This window comes from Lepisosteus platostomus, chromosome 10 (assembly GCF_059453375.1).
Source record: "Lepisosteus platostomus isolate fLepPlt1 chromosome 10, fLepPlt1.hap1, whole genome shotgun sequence".
Classification (NCBI taxonomy): domain Eukaryota; kingdom Metazoa; phylum Chordata; class Actinopteri; order Semionotiformes; family Lepisosteidae; genus Lepisosteus; species Lepisosteus platostomus.
Genome location: NC_142620.1, coordinates 20,632,191 through 20,649,740, shown reverse-complemented (window position 1 = coordinate 20,649,740; position 17,550 = coordinate 20,632,191). Strand labels below are relative to the sequence as shown.

Here is a 17,550-nt window from a genome sequence, read left to right as displayed (position 1 = left end):
ACCCAGGGCCCCAGTGCTGCGAGGCAGCTTTGCTAACCACTCTGCCACTGTGCTGCCCCCAACACAAGTGCAATGTTTAATTAAAATTGCTGAAAGCCTTAAAACTGAACAAAAATTAAAGTTAACATGTCACAGATCGGGCATGGAATGGTGGTACAGTGAATAGCATTGCTGCCGCGCAGTAATAGGGTCCTGGGATCAATTCCGGACCTGCTATCTGTGTTGATGTGGTATGTTCTCCCCGTGTTAGTGTGGGTATCCTCCAAGTGCTCAGGTTGCCTTCCACTGTCCAAAAAAAAATACTGGTAATAATAATTGCTTTATGCTTCTATAGCACTTTTCTGGATGCTCCACTCAGAAAGCTTTACAGGTAATGGGGTATTGGGGACTCCCCTCCGCCACCACCAATGTCTAGGCCCACTTGGATGCAATGGCAGCCAAAGTGCACCTGTACACTCACCACACATCAGCTATCAGAGAGCAGAGTGATTCATCTAATTCATAGATGGGGATTAGGGGCAGAGTGGTAGCACTGTGGCTGGAAGATTGCCGGTTCAAATCCCACGGCTGGCAGAGGACTCCTACTCCGTTGGGCCCCTGAGCAAGGCCCTTAACCCCAGCTGCTCCACGGGTGCCATATAAATAGCTGACCCTGTGCTCAGACTCCAAGCTTCTCTCTCCCTGTCTTACAAAAATATTAGGAGGCCATGATTGGTAAAGGCCAGTGGGAAATTTGGTCAGCACATTGGGGATAAGACCTCAACTTCTTTCAAGAAATACCCTAGGATTTTTAATGACCGCATTCAGGACCTTGGTTTTACGTCTCATCCGAAGGACACTGCTATATTTGAGCACACAGACTGCAGGGTGAGTGCTACCTATTTGTCCCACTAACACCTATCCCTTAGGTTTCCTCAGAAGTCTCAAATCCCAAGTATTGGCCAGGCTCATCCTTACTTAGCTTCAGTGGGCTGCCAGTTGGTAGTTGCAGGGCGATATAGCTGCTGGCTAGTAGATTAATTGGCTTCTGGAAAATTGCCCCTAGGTGTGAGTGGGTGCATGTTTATCTATGTGTTTTTGTCTGTCTGCCAATGGACTGGAACCCCATCTGGGGTGCACCCTGCCTTGCACCCCTTGCTTGCTGGGATCAGCTCAGGCTCCCCTGCTCCCCTGATTTGGAAGAAACGGATAGAAAATAGATTTCACAGATTGCTTTTAGACCTCAGGTAAATTATGCAGCTACCAACAAAAGGAAATTGGAAGAATCATAAGTACTACTCTGCATTTGGTGTATAAAAATTTGGACTAAATACTTTTTATTAGGCTGGAAATGGAGCTGTAGAAAAAAAATCAAAAATACTAATCCCTCTTTTCTATTCCAATAAATGGATTCCATTCTCCCTGAAATGAAGAACACAACCCTGCCCTATGCACTGGAAAGAGCTGTTCTGTATTTCACAAAATTACATCAGTACCATGACTGCTGTAGCAGTCATTAATTGTGATTAAACCAGGCAGCATTTTCAGAGAACTCTGTGGTGAAGTATACGTAAAGTCCAATGCAGTTTTTTCAGGCTTTTGACTTGGGTGGTCAGAATTTTACAAGGAAGCTTGCAAAGGATGTGCACTGCCTCTGACCCAATATGGATCCAGGCTATAAGTACAACAATTGGTTATTTTCCAGACTGGCAAGAAGATGACCTGATGTCTCATGAGGTGCCTCACTTTTGAGGTGGAACATAGCAATTTGGGGTCAATAGAATCTGGCGGGTCACGCTGGTATCATTTGGTAACTAAACCTTTCTGCAAACGGCATGTGATTGAGGGTCCAGGAACGTTGGGAGATCGCTCTAGGACATTTGTGGAATGACTGGAATGACATCATCTGAGTTACTACAAACTTCAAGCATGCATGGATCAGTTTTCACAGGGGCAGCTGCTGCAGGATTGACTGCATAGCAGAACAGGGCCCGAGGCACAGTCTGGTGTCCTGCTCCTGCATCTATTTGTTTTCAACACTGTCTTGTACTGCCACTGTTTTACAAAATAGCTGGTTGTCCATCTGAAGCGAAAGGAACTGAAAACGAAGTGGCAGTGCTCAAGAAACACTATATACTGCATCTCTATCTAAAACCAATGCAATTCAATCCAAAGATGTTTAGGTTTAAAACTTGGTACAAAAGTGAAACACTATGTTTTTGGTACATAGCCTACTGTATTCGTATTATTAAAAATAGAATTATAAACAGTACGAACAATAGTGACTATTACCTGAAGAAATATGCTTATAAGCAAGACTCAAAACAAGGAAAATATCAGAATTTTTCTGTTTAAAAAAAATGTTAAATGAAATTTTATTAGAAGGTTGATTCTTTTAAAACCTTTTTTGCATCCAGTAAAGAATGAAAACGTCATTGTTCCGCGACAGAGCGGAAGTGGGTGCAGTTCGTGTATAAGTGAACTTCCCAGTTAGGAAGAACAAGTTGAAGTTTAAGTTGTTAGCAATATCTAGTCGACAAAGTATGTGTGGAGGTTGTGTACAGAAGGAATACCCTGACAGGGTAAGAAAAATAGATTTTTAAAGTTCGTCCGTGGTTAAAACCATGTTTTGGCTAGTTTACATTTTAAAGAAATGTTTTAGTGCATGTGTATTGGTTTTGTTCTCACGGATTTGAATGTTCACGTCTTTTATTCAGCAATATTCATTAAGGCTCATATTTTAAAATACATTGAATTCGGAAACTATAAAACTCGTTCATGTATTTGTTTACTTTTCCTAAGGTATTTTAAATGGTTGCGATTAACGTACTATACGCGCAAAGGAGCTCACTTAAATAGAAATCTAATGTGGTTTGATAGTTGAAGTAGCACAAAAGATTTTGTAGTGCAATAAAATGAAAACGATTTCTTTCGGAAAAAAAAAACACTGCCACTCACATACTACCGTAAGCATTGCTCCTAGACGTTGATTTATACTGATAAAGCCTGTTGTCGTTTGCAAAAATTGCTGCACACCTCAGAAATTAAAGATTACTGTGCTCCTGTAATATAAATAATTTAAGACAAAAGTACCGGAAGGACAGATGAGGTGGGACTCATAGGATTAACTTAATCTTTACACAGCATCATGTTCTTTACATACATCATAATTCTTTGGTTTGTTTTCAAATTCGAGCAAAACTCCGGAGTATTACACTATTGACTATCTTAAAATTAGTCACCTTTTGAGATATCTCAAAGGATTCAGATTTGCTCACCCTACCTCCCCTTCATTTCCAGGGTAGCACATGTTTAGAAAATGGCTCCTATTTGTTGAATTATGTGGGCTGTGCAAAATGCAACCAGCGGGACTTTGTGATGATCGACAACAGAGTCACAGAAGATGACGATGGAGAAGAAATTGTCACCTATGACCGTGAGTTTATGTCTTTGATGTACAAATTGCCCCAGAGAGGAATGTCCATTTAGACAGAGGAACTGTCTCAGTGGCAGGCAGTTTGTGTTGGGGGGAAGAACGATCTTATCCCCAGTTAAACCCCACATGCAGTTACCCTTGTGTAATTTTAAGCAACGGTGAATCTCCCTGCTGGGATGGGATGAAATTGTGCTGAAACTTATGATAAAATTGATTTTTTGTATTTACATTTTGCTTTCATCCTAAAAGATCCAAAGATTTTTGCAGGGGCAAAAGCCCTCCTTTCTCCTCCATAATCTCTTGCTCTGTTTTTTTCTCACTCTTGGTTTAACAGATGTGTGTAAAAATTGTCATCACATCATCGCGAGGCATGAATACACCTTTTCTGTTGTGGATGAGTACCAGGTATGTACCTATAATCTTTCATTCTTTGTGAACACCAGTAATTATGTGAGTGAAAGATATTCTCCAATTTATTAAGTGTAAGAAATGGTTTTCCTTATCTGAACACGTATTATTTTTGGCAAGTATAAAGCAAGATTTTGTAATGAACTAAGTAGTTTTAAGAGTGCTGTTACTCTGCTGTTATGTACACACAGAGCACAGAAGAGTCCTGAGTCCTCAGAGAATGTTGTGTATTATACACAGGAGGCTTTTTTTGCATGAAGCCTCATGGGAGTCTAGAGCAAGTTATATTAACAGCCATATTGTGGAAGCTGACACAGTGGTTTCTTTCAAAAAATGGCTGGATGAGATCATTGGATCAGTTACCTATCTACATCCAAACAAACTAGTTGGGCAGAATGGATCTCACAGTTGTACAGAACCATTCATGTGAACTTGAAGAAAGGTTACATATTTTATAAATTTCATTTAACCTAGGTCTGGACTTCTTCATATTCTTAATAAAACTACAGTGTTGAATGTTTATTTCCCTGTCAAATATAAAGAAATCAAGTAGGTTGACTTTGTCAGTGGGATTTTTGAATATTTGAATCAGATCCAGTTCAAGACTAAAAAGATTAATTTCTTGTAGCTTCTCAGAATTGGATGGGCTTTTAGTTCCAATTTTTTAATTGAGGTTTTACAAGTGTTTTCAAGATAAACAACTGAACCAAGTTTCCATGTTATAAATACCCTATATTACAGACCTTAGATCCCTCTTTTCTCCACACCCTAAATCATTGAGCGTAAGAAATATGGCAAAAAACTTTTAGGTTCGGAAGTATCTGTTCTTACTTCTCTCTGAATGAAGTCTTACTTATGCATTGTACATTTTCAACACAACACTAGATTTAAGTATACCAAATATACCAAATCTATATACCAAAACTTCATTTGTATTGCCTCCCTACATTGTCTAGAACAGGAGATCTCAACCTTGGTCCTGGAGACCCACATTAATGCTGATTTTGTACCAGCTGAGCGCTGTCTTTAAATGTCCTAACAAGTCACTTGATTGGACATTTTTCTTACTTGTTAGTGAGTAGAAAATAATGCAATCTTAATTTAATTATGCAAGACAATAGTTAAAATAGCCTCAAACTGCTTTAGGAAAATAACTCAAGAACTGAAATTATTCTTATTATTGGTCAATTAACAGCTCATTTCTGTAACTGACAGCTCAGCCAGTGAGTAGGTCTCCAGGCCCATGGCTGAAAAGCCCTGGATCAGAAGATGAAATTGTCCTCATAGACGCTTTAGTCTTTTCCCAAGATACTGTAGCATCTTCTTTTATCTGTATTTTGATTCTCCTACAGAACTTGCTTGTAAAACTCAACACTTACATTAAATGCAGTCTGCCAGACGTATGCCCAGTTTGAAATTTTAGGAATTTCCATGTTTCATTTCCAGATTCTACACTGTTTGTTAATCCTTCTATTTTGTTATAATATTCAATTGTAACCAGTTTACTAACTATACAAGAATTTCTATGTTATTATACATTAGGAATGTCAGTGGTCCTAGCACATATCCGTGTGTTTCTCCTTTAATTACATCACCCCTAATTTGAGTGTTTTTTTTCTTCTTAAGTGTACTGTTTTATATTCCTTAATTACCATATCCAAATACATGCATGTAAGTTCCTCAAAAAAGATACCTTTTACCAAAAGCTTTCTTGCTGCCCATTGAATGCTCATCTTGTGCCCATTACTGCTGTAACTTGTTCAAGTTACTCCTAACATGTTAGTTTAACAAGATCTAGTTTTTCTAAATCTATTTTAGCTAACTTTGTGACTCATACTATCATAGAGATGATCCTCTATTAAAGTTCTAATTCTTATTTATATAGTCCTGTATGTGATATACAAGTAATACGTCCAGTATTGGTATGTCATTGCTTGGTTTGGTTTGGTTTTCTCACCCATGTATGTTCAGTAGACCTTCATAATGAATTCCAGAATGTGCAAACTGATGCCTCCCCGGCGAAGTGCCTTACCTCTGATCAAGCACCTTGATCTCTTTTCTCTGGTGTTTGTGTTTGTGAGTGTGAGGTGTGACTTGAAGGTGTGGGGCTGACTGCTTTGTGTTCCCTCTGTGCTGTAGGAGTACACCATGCTCTGTATGCTGTGTGGAAAAGCAGAGGATTCTATCAGCGTTCTACCCGACGACCCCCGGCAGACAGCCCCTCTCTTCTAGAACATCACACAGCGGGAGAACTAGCGGCACATCATACAGCATATATACATAGCATTCATCCTGCCTATGCTGTACGTGTGTCCTGCTGCATGTCTACAGACAGGTGCCAATAGAGGGCTTCAGTGCACCGGAGTTTTATAATATTTATCTCTGAACGTTGCATTATTAGTGAATTTCCAGGGGAGGTAATAAAGGCAATCTATTATATATATTTTTTTTTGTTTACTGTATTATTTTGCCTGAAGTAGAATATAGAAGTACAGTTGGCTGTATTATGATGATTATTGCACTGTTACAGTAGCAGTCAGTGGGTTTACATTTGGCAGTCTAGCAATACTGTGTTTGTTTGCAGAATTAGTAAAGTGAAATGTAGGGAGCTAGTCCTGTTTGCAATATTGCAGAAAGAGTTAAATCTTATTACTATTTATTATGAAAATACTGTAATCACTGTGTAAAGTCCACTTTTTCAAATGTATCACTGAAGGTCTAGTAAAACATGCTGGTCTTCTTTTTCCAGTTTAAAAAACGTGTTTTTTTTTTTAAGTTGGGAATTAAAATTGACATTAAATGTTTGGTAGTGTAATAATTGAAAGCTAAAAGCTAAATCAGAAAGAATACTGTTTATGAACTCATATTTAGCATTGTGTGTACATTGAGAGTGGTGGGACTTTTCTGATTTAAAAGAAAATGTATTTTTGTTTTCTTATCGTTATGTATTTTGAAATACTCTTTAAATACAACCCAGGAGCACCACTGAGATTTACTTAACTTTTGAAGTGTTGGTGCTGCATTATTACCAGTGTGGGTGAGGAGAAAGGGTGTTGCTTTTTTGTTTATAAATGGGAATTTGGTAAATGGGGGAAGATGTAAGCTTTCATTATGTATTCTAAGATTATTAAATGATGATGCATAACATATATAACAATATATAATATACAACCTTATGAATATTAGGTTATGCCTTGTACTGTGAGTTCAATTTAAGTATAATAAATGAAAAACTAAGATGGTTTTTGCTGTGAGAAATGTTGAGAAAACTTTAGAATATTTGACTTCTGATATAAAGACAAAGAAGATAACACGTATTTCTAGCCTGGGAGCATCATTGTTTCTGCTTTCCTTTTTAAAGTAAATATTTGTCTTGATGTGTTCTTGGTGCCTGGATTATTAATTGTACATTTGGGCTGATTGTCAAGGTTAATTCATAAGTCAATTGGATTTAAGTTAAAGCTCACTAGGACCAATATACTTAATTAAACAAATATTAATCATGTATGAAGTGTTGTTTGCCTGTTACTAAAAACCATAGACCAGGTCAGTATTGTCAGAGTGCCGTGCCCAGTTACTTGGCCAAGATATGTACAGTAGATGTTCTGTTTCAATAACTGAACTTTGTAAAAGAAGGTAAGGATTTAATTATAAAATTACTTCTAAATATTCTAATTTAAAATGCATTTAAATAACTTAAAATTAACTGTGGTTAATGTAGAATACTATATTAAAAGTATGTATGCTGTGGAATCATGTGGAGACAGTAATTGCTAATACCTTATCAAACTTGAACAGTTTGGTTGAACTTGGTTGAACGGTTCCGATCAGATTTAATTTTGTGCTATGGCATACGACTGCACTTATAACTTTTACATCTTACAGGTATCTGATGATTAAATGTCTGTTGTATAAGGATGAACCTCAGACTCTCCATTTTGACTGTTAAGCCCCATTTTCTTTTCATAACTTTTGTCCCCTGCTTTTAGACAAGGCATTGGGATCACAAGTGAAGATTCAGACATACTTTGTTACACAAAGATTTGTAGATGCCTGAGAAATGTCTGGCCAGCCATATTGTTGAAGCTGTCTCTCCTTTAGTCTGTGGTCCTGGTACCAATTTGTGGTAATTAATGTCTGCAGGTTTTCATTCAAACTCAGTTTTGAATAAAAAAACAGCTCATTATTGGCTTAATTGGCAGACTTGAGACCTAAGCTCATCAGGTGGTCGTCTTTAAAGAGACTTGGGGAACACTCACAAACACACTGGCCTGTAAGAACAAGACCTGGATGCCCTTAAAGGAACTTAAGACTTTTTGAGTTAAAAGAACCTGAGACAGAGAGGGCTGTTATTTTTTTTTTCATTGCTTTAACATGTTATAACCTGTCTATAAAGTTTTTGTTTGCTGTCAAAGTTACAAATTAATTTTTGAATGGATGGACATTTTGGAGTAGCTGCACTGCAGTTTCACTTTGAGACCAGTTAAACCAGGTGTGTTAAATGTGTTCCTGGTGTGGTCTTCTGGATTTTGTTTCACCTGGAATTGGTTACATTGTGGTTATAATTATTTAACTACATAATTGCTAATTAAACCAGGATTGAAGCAATTTTGAATTACCTGTACTTTTAATGACATGTACTTTTCAGTAACTGTAAAAGATCTTGAGCAAAATCCTAAATATGTCTAAAGAAAATAATTGTTGTTTAATTGACTAATCAAGTGGAGCAAACCCCAGAAACACTGACCTGCAGGAAGTGAGTTTCATAGCTTTGTTTTTTACCTTTGCATTATCCTATTCTAATTCATCAGTTTGTGCCATACCTTTGACTTTACGTAATTATTAGTAAACCATTAAACAGCAAGTTCCACATGCCCCAGCTTCACTCCTCTCAGCACAGATAGCCCTTCTCTCAAACAAAGAGGAACGTGAAAGTAACAGGTGCTTATTTAGTCACGAGTCACTGAAGAAATGAGCGAAATAGCAGTGTACGACTCAGTGATCAGTTAACATGAAAATGCAAAAAAAAAAAGACCAAACACAGTATATCCAATACACACTGTTACATTTGAATGGTATTTTTTTTTTTTTACTCGAGGTGATGTACTGTGTGTTATTAATTTGAAGAATCCAACCAACTAATTCCCTGGTCATTGAGCCCCCAAACTCTCCGCTCTCTCTTTCCACTAGCCTGCATTCTGTATCTTTGTGCTGAATGACCGCAGTTCGGAGGTGACATTTCGGTGGGGCTGCGGTGAGTGCCTGCCATTTAAAGGCAGTGCCTATGTTAGGAATGTCTGTCCCCCTGCGCAACCTCTCGCTGTCTTATTTTTATTTTTAACACTGGGCGGGCCGGCGCTTGCGAGAATGCTGTGCGCACTGAGCTCATGCCTGTCATCCCGGAGGGTACTCTTGTCTTCTGCCCTGATGTGAAAGCTGTCTGTATCGATAAAACACGGGGAAAATAAGGATTCTGTCAGCCAAATGTAAGTATCTTACTTTTCTCAGACGTGTATATCCTTGTTGACAGAGTTAGAATTGTTAACTAATATTTCGAGTCCAGTGTAAACTCACAGGAAATTAATACTATGGAGGCTAATATTACTACCTAATATTTAATTATGATAACTATATGTTTGTGTGTTGGTAGTTTATAATTTTGATAGTATCGGATTAGTAAAAATATCTAAAAATGTAAGTTGTCTGTAAGGTGTGTTGTGGATAGTTGCTAATAGTTCGTACTGCTCTCCATTTGGAAATTCCAAAATTTTGAAATTCGGAATTCCAGATTGTAAAAGTTAACCATGCACCGTGTTAACAAGATGTTGTTGTGGTTGTTAAAGAAAGGAGTTAAGTAAAATTTTGAAGATATTAACTTCGTAACGAACAAGAAGAATCCGACAGAAAATAACGTTATTTCATTACACCTTTCCGTTGTACACACCTTAATAAGCAAGAACTAAGAGCTGATCTAATTAATTCTTGACCATTTTCTTCTAGATTTAATTGCTTTAACAGTACTGTTTTACGATGGCCAAGTTGCAAAGTTCTAACTGACCCGTTTACAACATATGAAGCGAAAACGTCTTGTCCCTGTTTTATTTGAATTCAAAATAATGCTTCTTTGATATGAAATGTTTTAATATAAGTGTTCTGCTGTATTTCATGGTAAAAAATGATTGAATTATATAATTATTTTCTTAGTCCTTTTGCTTATATCCGCCTCTATTAATAACCTTTTAAATTATGTACATCTACGATGTGGATACCTGACTGATACGTTTTTCCACTTTAATGCACTTGATATGAAATACATATAAATACAGCTACTGTATGTGGGTAAGGACCCTTATCAAAAGAAGAAACATCGATTTTCATTAACAGCACTAGACAGTTCAGTGTTAGAGTTACAGTAATGGAAAATATTTAGGGATGTTTGAAATACAATAACATAACAGTTTACTCTTTCCATAATGTGAACCTGTTAACTTTGACATTATGATAGATAGCCTTTGATTAACCGTGTATGAAAGCGGTAATGATTTGCTTTCAAGGACCAAACCATGGCTTAGGAACACCAGAACTGCAAAGCGTTCACGTGAACTTCAACTCCGCACGAAGGCGCACAACAATATAATACTTCCCCTCCCATCTCATACAGGTCATCATGCATTAAAAAAAGTAACCCCCCTGATATCGAGACACTGATTCATGTGTACATATGTTTAAGGAGTAAGAAACCTACAGTACATTATTATTAATCGAGAACTGCACCCTTGGCATTTTAGACTGGATGTGAATGGTATTTACGCTTGCACTTTTGTTAATGGAATTTAGCATGACTACATATTTCTATCATGCAGCTTGCTTTTAGAACAGCGTATAAAGTGCATTCAAGGCATAAGGTGCCTCTAAAGCACAGTTACACTCCAACTCTGCTATATTAAGACCACATCTCTAAGAAGCAGAATAGATGTAGGCATTTAGTGTGGACTCTAAATCTGTTCATTTAATTAAGGTATGAGTCTGCTGATAAATGTTTGCTGTTGTCATGCTTCCAAATATTTTTTCTGAGGGAAATATATCAACATCATTACGTTTGACATCATGAGTCAAAAATTATGCACACTGTACCATTAATGATTTTTAGTATGGGAAGGTGTTTGTGGTATTTGATACCTCTTGTTATTCTACAGTTTCTTTAAGTCCTGCATGTTGTGCTGTTGCCTTCTAAGGTGTATATTAAGAAGCAATTTTGTCTTTATTATCTTAATTATCTTGTAATTTATCTTTAAGTGAGATTTCGTTTTACACATTTTGTTTCTTCTGCAGGCTGATAGAAATATGGGCAAACTTACATATAAATTTGATTAAACTGAAAGATTAATGACAAAAAAGGCCTTGCATACTGAACCAGTGTACTGGCATACAATAATACAATATACAGTAATATAAGTTTATAATGTTTTGAATGTGTTTAGCATTTAGTTATTTTTTTGTTCCTTTTTTAAGGGGACAGCAATGGAGACTGTCAGTTCCTGAAAATATAAATTATCACACTGCTCACATAGAGACGTACAGCCTTGATGTGTTAACCTTGTGGAAGATCAACTCCCCATTATGTTTTTGAACACCGTGTCAGACACGTGTGAACTAGGGTTTCAAAACCCATTTCTAAAGTGTCTTAGTCTTACAGCGGGTCTTAGCAGACCCATTCAGTGGTGTCACTGGCACACATTTGCATTGCAAATGTGTCATTGACGTAAAGTATAACCAGTGGGCATATGAGAGACTCTCACATCACATGTTCTAATGGAATTCTTACATGTGGAACTCTGCATTTGAAGGGTCTACCTATCTAAAGACTCTCAGGCACACTGAGTTTATAATGGAGGATGTGATAGTGTCCAATATTAAACGTCCTATACTAAATTAAGACCCAAGAATGTGGCTTCTACAACTGCTCTGCAATCTAGCTGTTAGTTTTGCCTCATCCATTTAGGATGCATTTTGTTTTTTTTTCTTATTCTTAAATCATGACAGTTTTGAAAGTTCAAAATGTAGTCCTTCTCCATCTCCATCCATGACTGACACCCCAAGTTAGACCTACATTAACAGGGAAATGTTTTCTCTGTGGGATTCAGACTGCATTCTTCATGATAGATACTGTAGATATGTTTTGAAGTGGTTGTCCATGATCATTTCATTAGACGAGTGTGTATGACACAGAAATGTTAAAAGAGAATAGAAGGATTAATGCAATAGCTGACCTTTTCAATCTCTCATTTTTGGCTTAGTAAATCACAAGCTGTTAGGTTCCAGTTTCGCACAGTGTGTTTTGGGCATGTGATTTTAACTCAGTTGGAAAAGATGAGTTCATTACAAGGATACAAATGAGAGTGAAGAAAGACTTCATATACTCTGCATAGGATGGCAAGGGGGTCAGACAGATGCTTGGGGTATTGCTCTTCACTTTGTAATGCATCAAATGTTCCTAGACTGAAGAAACAATGAGCTCCGAGCTGGGGATATCATAATAAGTTCAGCCTTATTATTTCCAGACTTAAATTCTTAAGTTACCCTCTTGGGGATGAAATATAGTATATTAAATTAAATTGAATTAAGAAACATGAAGGTGCAATAATAAAAACTTGGTATCTTAGTATCCCATAGCCCTGAGATTGTGTCCAGGAATGCTGTAATCCATCTCTCAGTGTCGTTAACATAACTCAAGCATTAAAGCTTTATTGATTCCTCGACCCTTGGTAATGGATTTTAGTGCAGTTCATTAATGCTTAACAAAGGTGTGCATTTTGTTACGTGACAATCAGGCTGGAAACCTTTGGATGTGCTTTGATTTAATGTCATAATATAATGCAGGAGATAGATTGGTACTGTATTGCTTTCTTAGAGAAAGTGTTATTATAAGTGTTATATTTTTATAATTATCATAATATTAGTGGGGCAACTGACATACAGTACATCCCGAAAGCAAAGTCTAGATTTTAGCTGTGGGCTTTTTGAGTCTCTCCTGTAACTCCACAGACTGTTCAGTGAAAGGACCAGAGGACGTTCTACGTGAATCTGAATTTTTGACGTTCTGAAAGGAAGTGAAAGGTTACTGGCTTCTAGTTCACCAAACTCATAGACTTGTATTGACAAGATACTGCCCATAGATGAGTGCCCCTCAGTGTAGCTCATTGAGCTAATGGGAAATTACGTGAGGCTTTCAAGGTTTTGCTCAGAGATGTGTAAAAACGTGGAAGCTGCCTCCATGACTCCAGGTCTCTGCACAGATGCTGTTCGGACTCAAAAATGGGTGCAAACCCTACGGTAGCCTCAAAACACGAACGCAAATCTGTTCAAAACAGAGCCATTCTAAAGCAGTGAAACCGACCAGTATGAAAAACACAGTACAGGATGTCCTTTCACATTACCCATTAATGTTGGTATCGATTACAAAAGCATTTCTCTTTCTATATGCACTTCAATTGAATAGTGTAGTAATCTGAGAAGGCTGTTATTTGTCTGCTAGCACAAAATATAAATTGCCTCAAAACATGAAGTGATGCCAAGTGTTGTTGGATTCTCAGGTGTTTGTTTCCACAGAGATTAAAGGCACTATTACACGGGAAGCTACTGTTGGTACCTTTATTTTTCAGGTAACTGTAAAACAGTAAAGCATGCCAATTAACATTTTTTGCAATTGCTGCACACGATCCTCAGATCAATTAGCTGCTAACATACAAAGGAACAAATTACTTTTGTAAACTTTTTTATTCTTATTTTAAATGTAAGAACAGATATAGCAGTCTTTATCCCAGGATTTAATAAAAAAATCTGGTCTGCCTTAAAATCGCAGCTCACATTTGGCATAGCAAGCCCATGGGGAAAGAAAAAATGCCAACACTGATCCATTTAATTGAAATTTCTTTTTGGTGACTGGATACATTTTTTTATTTTCTCATTGCGATTTTAGTTGTCTAGAAAAGGGCTGCAAAAAGTTTGACACATGGTCGATAAGGCACAGGGGGCCAAGGAGTGAACAATGTTTTTTGGTCTGAAATGGAGAGAAACTAGATACAATCAGCGGATGATGTGATCAATATTGCTGTGTCGGGTTCACTAAGGCTCCACCACACACCAGCACACACACTGGAGCAGAGACAGTCTCAGCTCCAGTTTCCCCCTCTCCTCCTCTCAAAATATCCTTCTTCCCGTCATTCATTTTCCTGAGGAGTTCCTCCCCTGCTTTACCTCGTGTCTAAGATTCCTGCATAACACCAGAAGTATTTTTGAACTTATTTTTAAACCTGGTATAGGAACAAGGGCCATGTGGATATGTAGAAATGAAGTGCAAGGAGACTGAGACTTGAGGGCAGTCACTAGTTTGTGGAAAAACATTTCAATATATAAGATTATATTGTACACAGAGGTCTTGCATATTGTAGAAGATGGTTCCATGACCCTTCATAAAAGCATCTTTGTAAGGTTCGTGAAGCAATCTGCTGCTACCGTCCATATGTACAAAATGGGTCCAAAAGGATTGCACATGGTAAAACTCCACCGTGGTTTTCGCAATCTTAAAATTGTGTTGTGAGCCCTTTGGAGGGACAGGTGGCCCTTTGAAGCCTCACGTCACCCACTTTTGCGGCAGTGTTGGGGCTTCAGCCAGATGGTGAGAGCAAGCTGTTGAGTTAATGGAAGACAATGGTGATTAGAGGTCATCGATGCGGAATGTCGCAGGCTGGCTCTTTGCGGATTGTTGTTTCTATTTTAGCTGGAATGACATACGAAGAGCAGGGTTTGTAGAGGGATTAGCTGTAATGTAGCTGTGTGCCAAGGTATTTCAAAGGTGACAGTAATATCCAGACATAAATCCAATTAGGCAGGTTATCTTGTATTGTTGTTATGAATCAGATTATGTTCAGGTGTTATTATACTGTACATGGGACGTGCATGCACAAGCCTTGGATGGTAAATTGCCGGGTGTTGAGTGTTACATGCAGGTAGCAAAGGATTTCTTATTTCTTGTATTCTTATGTACTAGACTCCTCCAAATGTATATATTTTTTCTTGAAAGGGACATTTGCACCCATCTGTAGAGTTGGGTATTTTACTGGAGCAACTTGGGTGAAGTGTCTCAGCTGGGATTTGAACAGTTGCAAGCTTCAGAACCCCAACCACTGTGCCACACTGCCACTACAAAAGCGTTTTCATAGAGCAGTAACATTCTCTGGAAAAACCTGCAGGCTGCTGTTGTACTGCAGCTCTACATTACTACTGTTGCCGCTCTATCATCTTGCAGAGCATTCTGTTAGATATAAACACATCTGCCATTCCTGCTGTCTGCTCCTTTATTTTCCCCTCTTCCACTCATCACCTCTACAGACATGTTTCTTAGTCCCATTCAGCTTCCTGAGTTCCTGTTGAGCGGTGTAGGCAGATATTACCAGACCTGGTGTGTTTCTGTGATGTTGACTAATCTCTTGAAATGGCTTCAAACCATTATGGATCCAGAATAAGACATTTTAAGATTTAACACTGTATCCAGTGCAAATTTTCACCATGGTTTCAAAGGTTCCTATTCTGCGCAAATTTGTGAGATCAGATTCAGATCTGCCCTTTACTTGTGTGTGACATGTTCTCTATACCCTGTTACAGTGGAAGAAAGGGAGTGGCCCAGAAATGAGCCAACATCACTATCTGTAGTATGTCAGCAAACAACCAGGGCGTGTCTGTGAGAGGAGGTGCTTTTTAGACAAGCAGAATTGTCTATAGCCATGAGGCTCACCAGGACAAGTGTACTTAAAATGGATGGATTTCTCTGGGCTTGAAAAGTGCCTATTTTGTATTGTTTAGACTTTATCTTAGTAAACTAAAATGTATTTGAATTATTTTGTGTGAAGCATTGCGGACACTTAGCAAAATAATGAAGTTATTTCAAATACGACTTCATCTGCATGGGCCTGGGTGAACTTTGCACAGTTGTTCTTAGTGTGGTATGTAATGACACTGCAAGAGACATCATGATTAAACATAGCAGCTGTGGAGCTATCTATTAAAAACAAAGACTGATTCCAAAACACCACTGACACTGAACTGTGGAGTGTTTGCAATATTTTTCTCGTAACCACAACATCATCTCTCTATTTATTTCCCTGAAACTGCTACTGGTGCATTATGCTTTTAGATTTCATTTTACTGCCTCTGAGATGTTCCATGTTACACAACTGAGATTTGAAACCAAATGCATAGGAATACACGTAGTATAGAGCAAGTTGTTGAGCAGCTCCCAGTATTGCAACTCAAATTATGTATTGTTTTGTTTTATATAGCATCTTCATAGCATTATAGCATTTTCACGCTGGGCACCATGTCACAGTGCTTTATAGAGTCTCCGTCTGAGCTGGTTGAAGGTATTCTAAAATTTGAGGCTTACTACAAGCTTTATAGAAAAAGCAGGAAGCCAAAATTTTAAGTTGAGCTTCAATACAATTAAGAATCTGGTCAGTGAGACCAGGTGTGTCATCAGTCTAGATATGAACAGGGACAGATTAGAGAGAGCAGTGGGCAGGAGTAAAGGTATCTGGAGCCAGAGAGACGAGGTGTGTCATCAGTGTACTGTAGATATGAACAGGGACAGGGGAAACCTCTTCGTGAGCAGATAGCAGTGAGAATGCCACATAACTAGCCAGCAGCCATATCACCCTACAACTCACAACTGGCAACCCACTGAAGCTAAGCAGGTGTGAGCCTGGTCAGTACCTGGATGGGAGTCCTTCTGGGAAAAACTAAGGTTGCTGCTGGAAGAGGTGTTAGTGGGGCCAGCAGGGGGCGCTCACCCTGCGGTCCATGTGGGTCCTAATGCCCCAGTATAGTGACGTGGACACTTTACTGTAAACAGGTGCCGTCCTTCGGATGAGACGTAAACCCAAGGTCCTGACTCTCTGTGGTCATTAAAAATCCCAGGGCATTTCTCGAAAAGAGTAGGGGTGTAACCCCGGCATCCTGGACAAATTTCCCATTGGCCCTTACCAATCATGGCCTCCTAATAATCCCCATCTATGAATTGGCTTCATCACTCTGCTCTTCTCCCCACTAATAGCTGATGTGTGGTGAGTGTTCTGGCGCCCTATGGCTGCTGTCGCATCATCCAGGTGGATGCTGCACATTGGTGGTGGTGGAGGAGAGTCCCCATTACCTGTAAAGTGCTTTGAGTGGAGTGTCCAGAAAAGTACTATATAAGTGTAAGCAATTATTATTATTATTATTATTATTATTATTATTATTATTATTATTATTATTATTATTATTATTATAACTAAGTAGCTTCCTCAAAATGTAGCTCTCAGGTCTGTGAGCTGACCAGAATGAGAACATCTAACTAGTGGAGAGACCTGGTCATTGGCTGAGAGGTCTAATCTGGACCGATATTGTGGCCAATGCAGAGGTTACTGACAAGTAAGGTGCAAGGTTGTGCAGCATGGTGCCAGTTAGAATTCTTTCTTTATTACCTGGACCAAGGATCATAGCCTTAGCGTGTGTGTTTGGGTTTTCACCCATCAAGGAAGAAATGTTCTTCAGCATGCATTTTAGGGTTAAAAACGGATTGTTTTACATGATATTCTGCATCTTTGGCCAGGAGCTGCAATCTTAGTTCTATAATATTTATTAAGTTGCAGTTATCCATTGGTAATTAAGAAAGAACTAGACTTTCAAAATGA

At 38.3% G+C, this 17,550-nt stretch overlaps 2 protein-coding genes across 3 annotated transcripts in view; both read left to right on the top strand.

Annotated features, from left to right (window-relative positions):
* The first annotated feature begins 2,421 nt into the window (after nt 1–2,421).
* On the top strand, nt 2,422–7,060 carry churc1 (churchill domain containing 1). The gene is made up of 4 exons (XM_088648735.1): nt 2,422–2,561; nt 3,280–3,415; nt 3,750–3,820; nt 5,963–7,060. Exons 1-4 carry the CDS (start codon nt 2,523–2,525, stop codon nt 6,053–6,055), a joined length of 339 nt encoding a protein of 112 aa, XP_088504861.1. The 5' UTR covers nt 2,422–2,522; the 3' UTR covers nt 6,056–7,060.
* A 2,055-nt stretch (nt 7,061–9,115) lies between these two features.
* Nucleotides 9,116–17,550, top strand: part of sptb (spectrin, beta, erythrocytic) — a 60,363-nt gene continuing 51,928 nt past the window's right edge. The window contains exon 1 of one of the 2 annotated variants that reach the window (XM_088648734.1): nt 9,116–9,309. The gene's annotated coding sequence lies outside the window, so the exon portion shown is untranslated. The remainder of the gene's footprint in view (nt 9,310–17,550) is intronic. The other variant, XM_088648733.1, reaches the window with a different exon arrangement.